The 12,509-nt window shown below is 42.0% G+C and overlaps 1 protein-coding gene across 9 annotated transcripts in view; it reads left to right on the forward strand.

Annotated features, from left to right (window-relative positions):
* Positions 1-12,509, forward strand: part of FAT3 (FAT atypical cadherin 3) — a 974,406-nt gene that overhangs the window by 513,881 nt on the left and 448,016 nt on the right. For all 9 annotated transcript variants that reach the window (XM_073612988.1, XM_073612979.1, XM_073612983.1 and 6 more), the window contains one exon: positions 9,432-9,746. In XM_073612988.1, the coding sequence (XP_073469089.1) occupies positions 9,432-9,746 (315 nt within the window). The remainder of the gene's footprint in view (positions 1-9,431; positions 9,747-12,509) is intronic.

A 12,509-nucleotide genomic window follows, 5' to 3' on the forward strand; every position in this document is an offset into this window, starting at 1 on the left:
TTTACCTAACAATCACTACTGTTCCCCCCATGATATGGGTAGAGGTATATGCTCAGTTCATAAAAATATGCATGCTCATCCAAAATAACTATGTATGTTTATGCCACAATACAGCAGTCGATGAAATCATCCTACTACTCTTTCAACTACTATCCAACTACTAGTTTATTTAAGTGTTGTCTAATGGAGAAACAAGGTGTTTTCAAATGAGCTGTTGAAATTTCTAATTGAAATACATATATGTAAATAATTTGGCTCGCCAAAAACAATGGTTACCCCATTCAGATCATTTTGTTAGCAACCACTGTTACACCTGGTCACGTAGCCTGCATGATAACATAGTCGTTCACAGTGTCTTAGGTAGGCATACAAGGCCCAAGGTAGAAATACATTGTCTAAGGTAGACATACAATTGTCTGAAGGAGGCATACATAGGTTAAAACAAAGTATGGATGGTTACCCATCCATACAAATTGCATAGATGGAGGTATCCCCACTGCCAGATGTTGAATTCAGGCAGTTGCTGCACCTGACATTGCCTGAATAATGTGGTGCTGCCAAAAATTGACTGCATCTGTTAGGATGCAGTAACTATTTAGGCCAATCATTTTCCACCAGACTTAGCCAATTTTTACTCGACAAGTCATGTGGCACTTGGTTCAAATGTTGGCCGGAATAACTAAAGGCAAAAATGTTTTTGATTTATATACTGTAGAATAGTGTGGGTATAGATTTATATAGAGTGAGAATGACTTTCAGGATTATGGTGCTGTCTGTGTCTCCGTTAGGGAGGTTCACTCCCTCTAATTGTCCCAATGTCACAAATGTCACCATGCATGAAAGTAAAGGTAAATCCCACATTTTTAGTTGCCACCAGAACAGAAATAAAGGAAAATCTTCCAGTAGTGACACTTGTTCCTGTGACAATTATCTAAGACGAGGTTTCCCTCACATTGAAAAGATATGCTCCCAATTCCTGCCGAGTCTGCAGTAGAGGAAGTGAAGGGAAATCTTCCTAATGAGATACAGATGGCAATAAAAAATCTGTCAGTGATATTAACTCTTCACTATTTTATGCAAAATGAAAAAAAGTTTTTGCTTTAGAAATATGTAAATTGCGTAGATGGAGGTACCATCTACTCCAGAAGGTAAACTGCCTACTCTCAGCACCCAAAGCATGTCAGATTGATAATGTTGATCGATGCACTGAAGCTTCTGAAAACTGGTTGACATTCAAACAAGTTTCCCTTTAAGGTCAAGTCATTGCTGACCTCCTTGGAATGCTAATTTGTAATCTCTACCTTCAATACTTTTTGAGTTACTGTTTCTTGAACAAGCATGCAGAATAGAAAGACAAAGCATTGTATATTCCAGTCTCATTATCTCCTAGATGAATCCAATAATTTAAAACAAATAGGTAATCAATTAGGTACTGTATGCCAACTCACTTAAATCAATCAAATGTGGCCCTGGTGGTCAAATATGCACTCTAAACAAAAAAGTCAAGGCATAAACCCCTTGAACTGAAAGAAACCACCTTCATCGGGCCTTTATCTCCCAAGCCATACTCAATCAGGCCTCCACACAGGGAGGGCCATAAGCCGTCCTGTTTTCCAGCTCTTGTTTGGCCTCCTTGCCAAAGTTGTACAATCTCCATAAAATAAACTACCCCTATGTATTATTAGTTACATGGGTTGTGGCATGTTATGGGTTAACATGATGCTTAGCTCTGTTTGCAGATAAAAACCTGCATAACTGCTTTTCTTTTTTACGTAAAACTCAGGGGTGGTCGTTTTCAATATACTACGCATAAATAGCCGCTATACCACACATTCCTTCATTCATTTATTCCTTTTCCTTGTGTAGCCAAAACACCAGAGAGGGGTGCGTTCCATCTCCTAATAGGGGTAAATATTTACTAAAATGTAATCACACAGCACAAAGATTACTAGTCAGCTGCAAATTTCCTCCTACTTCATAAAGATGAATTCATCACCTGGCTAGTCAAAGTGAAATCAGCGCATATATTCTAGCATTTCAAGAAGACAGTGCAGAGAATTCCGTAAACAGTCACAAAGACTGTTGGTAAGTTGGCTCAGATTTGTACCTTGTACAGTTAGAAGGTTTATGGTCCCCTTTTAGATCTTACTGCATGTATGTTAATGCACGTCATTGTTAAAACCCAATTGCAGGCTAATTATTTATTTAAAAAAAAATGCCACTGTAGGTTAAAAAAAAAAATGCAAACCAAACTGTAATGCTCACTCCTTTCTGATGCGTCGCCCTGCAGTAAAGTATTTTTGCCATAGGGTGTCTTTAGTTTTCTGCTTATTTAACCCAAAAGATGGAGGACATAATGTTAATGTGGGGTGTCATGGGCCCACCCCCTTGAGGAGGCGTCACCACGTTTCTCTCCATTCACAGTATAATGATGCCAGTGGCGTAGCTAGAACCTTCAGGGCCCCGGTGGAGGAAACCATGAAGGGCCCCCCTGACCCCCAGCTGGGGTCCTTCCCTCTGAGCCCCGTGGTGGAAACGCCAAGGGCCGGTCGCAAGTGCAACGTTTGTGACCCTAGTAGTTCTGCCACTGGCGTCTGTTTGTTTAAATTTTTCTACCATTTAAAAAAAAAAAATCAGTTCAGATCATAAAGAAAAAGGGGATCAGGATTAAAAGTAATGTGTATAAATACACACGCATGTAAACACACATGTACGCACATACACACACATATGCATACACATATAAATACACACACACCTAAATGCACACACACATTAATGCACACACATATAAAACACACAGTGCACACACATGCATAAAAACATACACACATGCACACACCTAAAAGCACACACACATATATAAACATGCACACAAATAAACGCGCACACACACATATAAAACACACATGCACACACCCAAACATGCAGACACACACATACATACAAACATATATAGATCACTTTTTTTTTAAATCGGCAGCTGCAGCACTGTACCTTCACTCTCCATGTTGGGTACTGCACTGTAGGGGGAGGCAGAGAGCACAGCACACTGCGCAAGACACCTCTCCCTTGCTTTCACTTTCAGAGTAAACACAGCGTGGCCGAGCTCCTGCACTGCCGATTTACGCATCGGCTAAGGATCGGGGAGCTTGGTCCCATATGCAGCCACCACCGGGCACATGGGCTCCCTGCAGCATGGGGCCCAGTCGCAATGGCGACTTCTGCAACCCTTATACTTCCGCCTCTGAATGATGGAAAGAGTTGCACTGTTATCACATCAGGCCTCCCACTGCTGGAAATAAAGGAGATTAATAAGTATAAAAAAGCATAACATGTACTTCCGTTAATTCCTATGCCATCAATTATGCCTCTCCTGTGCAGAAGTAGGTGGTCATCTGGTAGGATTAGGTGGCTCTTTTTCACTTTATAGAGACCTTGCACAGATGCTGTCTATTATCCTTAGTTCTGAGTAGGTGCCCATCAAAGCTGATGGTTTATGGCAGTGGTGGTTAACTTTCTTGATACAGGGGGCCTCAAGTGCAACCCTTGGCATCACCAAAGGACCACACGTAAAATTCAGTGAACCTAATGCTAAAGAAAAGATACAGTAGACATGCAACAGGGGATGGCCAAAGACTGCAGATAAGCTACTAGAAAATGTCAGAGTTGTTGGAGACCAAGGACCGTGCAAAAAATGTAAGATAATGTTAAAGAAACAAACTAGGCCATTTAACTTTTAGAATTCAGTTTAATAATATTTTTTCTTTAAATAACCTAGATAAGGAAACAGGAATCTTCAGGACTGCACAATAGGTCCCAAACGGCCACATTCAGACCCCTGGGCCACAGGTTGGGCACCAGAAGTTTTCTGGCTCAGATCAAGTGAAGTATGGTATCTGTTCTTATCAGTTTTTGTGAGAGAGAAAAGAGCACCTTCCATGGCGAGGGGTGCCCTGTCTAGTTTCTGGCCTGATGTAATAAAGTGGAAACGCTGGGAGTGGCAACAGAGGTGGTGCACCAGGCTTGTCCCAGGTGGAAGGCAAGGCTCTCCCTAAGCTTCCTAAATGTTAATGCTTTCCTGGTAGTAATGGTGCTGTGCTGTGCTGGTCTGGCAAGGGGTCGAGCTGAGAGATGCCTGTGGTGTATGTGCCCCTAGAGTGCAGTCCAGGGGTGCTGTAAATTCTTTCAGCGGGGAAGCTCACCATGTGTTTTTCGGCACCAAGATCACTGCAGTGTTGCATGTTCTTTTTTTTTTTTAACCTGCCTTCAGGACGGAGCCTTCTGGCTAGGATTGAAGGAATGTTTTATTCAGGCCGAAATGCTTGACATTGCCTAGCACATTGACACTTTTGAAGCACTTATCCACTACCCCCTTCTCTTTTTATTTGTCACTAACACTTTTTGCACAGTACGTTTGCAATTTCTCACACCCTAACTGGTAGGTGTAGGTCCTCAAACTTACCCTGAAAGTCTTGGAGGGCAGGGAACATGGCCTTTTGGTCAGTTTCTTCCACTCCCATGGGATCTCCCTTTTGGGGAGCCCCAACTAGTACTTGGGTAGGCCTTGCTTCATCAGGCTTGCTGAAGAAAGGGGTCCACCTGGTCTTGGCTGGGTGGATCATGAGTACCCCAATCCCTGGGGATCAGGGATAGGGTCCTTTCTCTTCAGAGAAGGACCATGTGTACACCCTGTGCATTTTATTTGTGTTGCTTCTCTTTTGTGTGCTCACTTTTTTTGCATCAGGTGTTCCGTTTTGTGTGTGTTTCAGTGCACCACGGAGCTTCAGAAAAAAAAAAAAAAAAGTTTATGGTGTTCTAGAAAAAGTACTGTGAATACTGGAATATATTTACAATTCTCCAGTAAACACATTCGCTGTTTCCAGCCCACAGCATACGTTAATTGCACATTCATCCCTTAAGATGTGAGCAGTCATCTACAAACCCTTACCGCGTCCTTTCTTTTCAAGCAAGAATACCATCAACACTACTTGTATGACAGCATGTATCTCAAATACCAGCGCTCTTATGAGAGAGAACATCTTTTGTAAATCTCCCTAGAGATGAGAAATAAGTAATTACTTCTACAACAAAGCTCAGCAGCTCTTGTAACGTGGCGTTCCGTACACATCCATGACATTCCGTCATACATCACTGGTTTATGTTGCCGCAGTAAAACAGCACATCCCTTATGTTTGCACAAGTGTAGAAGTGATTAAGCTTGGAGTATCTGTCACAGACACCTCGGAGTTATTGGTCAGGTATAGCTTGCGACAGCTGAAGCATTAATATAGTAAGCTTAGGTTACGCCACCAGAGCCTAGCTCGTAATCCCCTTTCCTTTCCCACAGACGTTGTAATATTACTGGAACACGTTTCTTTGGCTCTTTGTCTGTGTCTACTGTTTTTGGGCTTACTCCTATGTATCTGGAGTGGAGGATTTAGATTACACAGGCATCTGCAAGGCTTAAATTCCCATTGGAGGAACAAGTGTGCGCAGGTCGAGTTTGTTGGTCTTTTCCGCTTGTTTTTTCCTGCTCGTGCACGCCAGCACATCGGTTTTGTAGCAGCGGCAACCTGAAGTGTCTCATTATACCAGCTCTTCCAGCACCATCGAGAGCTCTAAAAAATGTTCCCAGGGCTTTAGCAGAATACAATTTGGAAAGAGAATATGGATGGTTGTTTCCTTTGTGCTCATGTACCGCTTGCTATCCAGCTGCAGACATTGCTGAAAAGGCTGTAACTGCCACATTTATTGGAAAGGCCATAGCTGTAGACCATAGGCACAACTCACAAAGCTTTATACAAGGATCTTTATTTTCATGTGTCTGTCATTTTTAAATCCCACTGGATTGTGTTTGGAGCTGAAAATAACAGTTCTTTTTTTAAACAAGGATTCTTATTTTGGTGTGGGAATTGAGCCTTCATATTCACAAGACCGGTTTTGTCTTTGTCTTTGAATCTGTCTTAATTAACCAGAATATCGATCCATCATGGAGTTACGGGAATTAAATGATGGGGGGGGGGGGGGTACAGGACTGAATATTTGATTAAAAGCAAATTGCTGTCAGATTGGATTATTAAAGCTTAATGGCAGGCTAAACATATATAAAAAAATAAATAAATAAATATATATATATATATATATATATATATATATATATATATATATATATATATATATATATATATATATATATATATATACACACACACAAACTTAAAAGAACACTTTTCCTTCAGAATATAGCATCAAGTTAATTAAATTCCTGGGATATTGATCTGGTCAGTTAAATAGCAGAGGGGGTTGTTAATCAGTTTCAGCTGTTTTGGTGTTAATGAAATTAACAAAAGGTGCAACAATGAAATGACCTCCAAAACAGGAATGGTTTTACAGGTGGAGGCCACTGACATTTTTTTCCCCTACTCATCTTTTCTGACTGTTTTTCACTAGTTTTGCATTTGGCTAGGATCAGTGTCACTACTGGTAGCATGAGGCGATAGAGGTTGCATAGGCAGTCCAACTTCTCCAGGATGGTACATCAATATGTGCTATTGCCAGAAGATTTGCTGTCTCCCAGCGCAGTCTCGGGAGCATGGAGGAGATTTCAGGACACAGGCAGTTACTCTAGGAGAGCTGGACAGGGCTGCGGAAGGTCCTTAACCCATTGGCAGGACTGGTATCTGCTCCTTTGTGCAAAGAGGAACAGGATGAGCACTGCCAGAGCTCTACAAAATTACCTCCAGCAGTGCTTACTGCTCAGGACCATGGAGCTCGATTGGCATTTGCCACTGAACACTAGAATTGGCAGGTCTGCCACTGGCACCCTGTGCATTTCACAGATGAGAGCAGGTTCACCCTGAGCACATGTGACAGACGTAAAAGGGTCTGGACAAGACTTGGAGAGTGTTATGGTGTCTGTAATATTGTTCAGCATGACCGGTTTGGTGGTGGGTCAGTGATGGTCTGGGAAGGCATATTCATAGAGGGACGCACAGACCTCTACAGGCTAGACAATGGCAACCTTACTGCCATTAGGTATCAGGATGAAATCCTTGGACCCATTGTCAGACCCTACGCTGGTGCAGTGGGTCCTGAGTTCCCCCCTGGTGCACGACAATGCCCATCCTCATGTGGCGAGAGTATGCAGCCAGTTCCTGGAGGATGAAAAAATTGATACCATTGAATGGCCCCCACGCTCGCCTGACCTAAATCCAATAGAACACCTCTGGGATATTACGTGCTGGTCCATCCAATGCTGCCAGGTTGCATGCACCTCAGTCTGTTTAGGAGCTCAGTGATGCCCAGGTCCAGATCAGGGAGGAATTACCCCAGGACATCATTCATTGTCTCATTAGGAGCATTCCCTGATGTTGTCAGGCATGCATACAAGCACATGAGGGCTATACAAATTACTGAGTACCATTTTGAGTTGTTGCAATGACATTTCAGCAAGGTGGACTATCCTGCTGCATAATTTTTTCACTTTGATTTTCTTTGAATTCAGCCCTCGGTAAGTTGATCATTTTCATTTCCATATATATATATAGTGATCTCCTGCGCTCCAAATAAAAAACAAAAAGTACAACCAATGCTGCTACTTACAACCATAAATGTCAAAGCCAGTGACAATGAAATATATATACCAAAGTGCATATTAGCAAAATTCACAGTAGCGCAACAATAAATCCGCGTACACACGAGCGGATTGTCCGACAGAAAAAGTCAGACGGAAGCTTTTCATCGTCTATTTCGATCGTGTGTGTGCCTCATTGGACTTTTTTTTTTCAAAAATTCTGACGGACCTAGAAAGAGAACATGTTCTAAATTTTTCCGACGGAACCAATTCCTATCGGGAAAACCGCTCGTCTGTATGCTGTTCTGACGGACCAAAAACGACGCATGCTCTGAAGCAAGTACGAGACGGAAGCTATTGGCTACTGGCTATTGAACTTCCTTTTTCTAGTCCCGTCGTACGCGTCGTACGTCACCTCGTTCTGGACGATCGGACTTTGGTGTGACCGTGTGTATGCAAGGCCACTTGAGCGGAATTCCATCGCAGTTCAGTCGGAGAAACCTTCGGAGTTTATTCCGACGGCAAAACTAGTCGTGTGTACATGGCATAACACCTAATTAATTCAGTGTTCAATACAAAAATGTAATGATCAAATATATATAATATTCCATGTGCAAAGAAATTATAAAAAATATTAAAATGTCATAAAAAGAATATCAAAACAAGAGTCCAATAGCAGTCTCTTTAAACAATGAAAAACATCTGTTGATATTCCCAGTGATGTTCTAATTAAGAAAAAACACTGTAAAGTATCCACCACCGTATGTGTTGCATCAGATCCACTCCCATCAAGTGGAAACTCACCAAATTTATTTGCCTACCACTCTCATGGTTAGGCTAGTAAGCCATAAGAATCAGTTGTTCAAAGATTCCTTAATAAGCCAATCCACTTCTCCACAGTTCCTTGTAGAAAAGCTGCATATCCATGGGTACATAAAAAAGAAAGGCTGTAATATTGTAAAGCTCAATCTTTAATCTAAAAACAATACCCAGTCCACTCACATTTAAACATCTTATATCAAACATTGTATAGCTCATGACATAATCGAGCGATCCCCTTCAGTCTCACTACCTCCACACTGGCTGACGACTATCCAGGGAAACGCCAATCGCTCTCACAATGTTGATTCGATGATTCCGGTTGCCGTCCAGTCACATCCCTACAGTATTTATAAAGTATGGTGTGCTGCTTTACAATATTACATTTATTGAAAATCGTTAACTCTGAGCTATCAAGTAAACATAAACTCTAATTATAAACATTTTTTTTTTTTAATTAGATGTGGTTGAAAAAATGACTATATGCAATCAGTACTAATCTTCTCTCCTCTTTCAGAACAGCTATTACCCGGAATTTGACACCCGGCGTGGATTTACTAAAACTGGAGAGTGCAAAATCTGGTGCAGCTCTGCATAGAAACCAATCCAATTCCAAGTTTTTGTCAAAGTTTAATTGAACAAGCTGAAGTTAAAGCTGATTGGCTACCATGCACAGCTGCGTCAGATTTTGCATGCCCCAGTTTTAGTAAACCAACCTCATTGCATCTGTGCCCACCCCAGATTCCGTTGCATCATGCAATTTTTTTCCAGGTTAAGGCCTGCTTTATTATGATATAAAGAGGAAGAGGGATGGCCAAATGCAGGAGGAAAACATTTCCGCAGTTTTTTTTGTCGTCTAGATCATTAATAAAAATGTGAGCTTCTTTTAGAGAAAGGGTAATTGTAATAGAGCTATGTTATATGACCATTGTAGCTACTACTAGTACTTACTAATAGTACTGAAGTTCTCCTGTATTGTGGTTCCTGACAAGCGTGTATATTAACTTGAGCATACTGTTATGTTTCTGTTTTCTAGGGATCATATACACTGCAGATATCCTGGATAAGGAAACCACCGACTCATACTGGCTCACAATTTATGCCACAGACCGAGGTGTTGTGCCGCTCTTCTGTACCATAGAGGTTTACATCGAAGTGGAAGATGTTAACGATAATGCGCCTCTGACTTCCCAACCCATCTACTATCCCAGTGTTATGGAGAACTCCCCAAAAGACGTGTCTGTGCTGCAGGTGCAGGCTGTGGACCCAGATTCTAATACCAGTGATAAACTGACTTACAGGATCACCAGCGGGAACCCACAGAACTTCTTCGCAATCAATGCTAAAACAGGTACAGAATCAAATCCTTTATTTAAAATGTACCTGTTGGCAATGGGAACATTCTAAGGTGGTTGCAGGACAACAGTGCAGAACATTAATGGTGCCCTTTAAACTTCTTCTGGAGTGCCTCTTGAGCTCTGAATACTGGCATGTTCTATATATCCATATATTCAATAGCTGATATGCCAAACTTTAACCTTATTATTATTATAATACACTATTTGGATAGCGCCAACCGTTTACGCAGCACTTTACAATGTAGAGGGGGGACAGTAAAATTACAATACAGTTCAATACAGACGGAATAGGAGGGCCCTGCTCATGGAGCTTACAATCTAAAGGGAGGGGGAGGTGGTACAAAAGGTAATAGTTGTGGGGGATGATCTGATGGAGGTGACTTGGGTACAGTTAGTTATTAGGTGGAGGTGGGGTAGGCTGGCCAGCAACTAGGATGGCAGCTAGTAGGCAGATCATGCAGAAGTATTCAAATCCTCTGTTAACACTGCTAGTAAGTAGAGCTGCACGATTCTAGCCAAAATGAGAATCACGATTTTTTTACTTAGAACAAAAAGATCACGATTCTCTCACGATTCTCGCAACATAATTTTATTTTTAGGAGAGAGAGATTGATAAAGTGATTGATTGATTGAGAGGTTCATTGAGAGCCTCTCCTCTCCTCTTAGGTGTCCCCCTTTTCTTTCAAGTGACCCCCCGTTTTCCCTCTCAAGTATCCCCCTATTATCCTTTCAGGTACCCCTACTTATCTCAGGCGTCCCCCTTTTCCCGCTCTCTCTCTCTCTAGTGATCTCCCTCTCCCTGTCAGGTGCCCCCAATCCCAGGATGCCCCCCCTCTATATTAGGTGTCCCCCTTGCACTCTCTCAGGTGTCCCTCCCTCCCTGTCTCTTCCTCTGTCATGTGTCCCCCCTCTGTCAGGTGTCACCTCACCTGCTGCTGGATCTTGCCGTCCTGTCACCACCCAGTGTGTTGTGGCCTCGGTGGGACACATCTGGCACAGCAGGCAGAGCACCCCAAGCAGAGAGACCCCCATCCGGGGGGTCTGGGCGGTGCCGGTCAGGGCTCCAGTCTCGGGGGGGCTGTACGGCCCGCTCCTGATTTCCGCCATGTTTCCCGCTGACACCACACGCAACGTCCCCACCTACCAACACCGGGGGGCAGGGCTGTCACTCTGACATACTTACTGACCAATCACATTCTTCTGCTGAGTGATGTCAGCACGCTGGTTCCGACGGCTTCCCCTCCGCTCTAACACAGGGACAACATTGATCAGTGTGCGGCGGTGCGGCGCGTGCTTTTCAGTTCGATCGTCAGAATCGCACAAATCCGGAGTTGCGATCGTGGCGGGAGGAGAATCGTGATAACGATTCTCCGTGATTAATCGTGCAGCACTACTAGGAAGTGTTGGTGTTTGCATATTAAAGCATCTGGGCTCTAAAGGTAAGCTGAAAAGATTATTTATTTATTATTTTATTATATTTTTATTATTGTCTAAAAATACAAATAAAATATACACTATACATTACTCTCGAGGATAGACCTTACAATGTCTGAAAATCAATTTAAGAGTGAGGCAGAAAACAAGTAATGCTTTTCAAAGGTAATTGAAAAGACGTTTAAAGTGCATCTAAATCCAAAAACAAAAATTTCATATATTGCAGCTTAGTCTTTACATGGCTGCATTAGTTCTCCATATTCTGTCTTTTTCCCTTTATTAAAAAAACACTTCCTCTCCTAGGGTTTCCTCCATTGTACTGTATCTATGGAGGAGCAATGTTGTCACCCAAGGCTTCTCCTTGGATTTGGACTACAAACATCTTCATTTCTTCATGCTTATTACATCATGGGAGCCAGGAAGTTTTGTACTTTATAGAAGATTGAGGAGATTTTAGGCCTGATTCACACCTATGCAGGTTGCAGTTTGCATATTGCAGGTGCATTTTGCGTTTTTCAATACATGCTTTTCATCCATTGAGGTCTATGTAACCAAAAACCAGAAAAAAGTCCCGGGCCCTTTCCATAAAATGCACAGATGTGAACTACATCCACAGAAAACCATGTTAAATGGACTGTAGTGTGTTTCCTGCAAAACTGAAAACGCGCTAAAAAATGCATAGGTGTGGACCGGGCCTTAGAAGGCAGATGACATTAAGATATCAGTTCATCTCATGGAAAGTTACAAGGACACTGCATTTCTGGCAAAATCGAACATGTATTTTATGTACTTGAAGAAAGTGTACTTATAATTAGTGCAGCCAACACATTTAAGGACTAGTAAGCTGTATTGTATAACATTTTTGGTTCTTGGGTTTAGATATACTTTAAAGTAGCCAGCATTGTTGTCCTTCTGCCAGCTTACACTGTTTAAAAAAGGAGAGGTCCTCTTGGTGGAGCAAATGAAGGTGGTATATGTTCCCCTCTTGAAGTAAGGATAACTGTACATGCGGTATTTCAATAATTATTTAAGACTTTTGGAGTTGATTTACTAAACTTGGTGAGTGCAAAATCAGGTGCAGCTCTGCATAGAAACCAATCAGCTTCCAGGTTTTATTGTCAAAGTTTAATGGAACAAGCTGAAGTTAAAAGTTGAATGGGTACCATACACAGCTATGCCAGATTTTGCACTCTCCAGTTTTAAAACCCCCCCTACGTGTTCGGTGGTTACTGGATCATTGTTGCAATGCAATACACCAATATTTTTAGAATGCTTTCATTTTGAATAATTGTACATTCTAGCAGAGCACAGGGTCCAGGGTG

Source organism: Aquarana catesbeiana, linkage group LG02 (genome assembly GCF_042186555.1).
Source record: "Aquarana catesbeiana isolate 2022-GZ linkage group LG02, ASM4218655v1, whole genome shotgun sequence".
Classification (NCBI taxonomy): domain Eukaryota; kingdom Metazoa; phylum Chordata; class Amphibia; order Anura; family Ranidae; genus Aquarana; species Aquarana catesbeiana.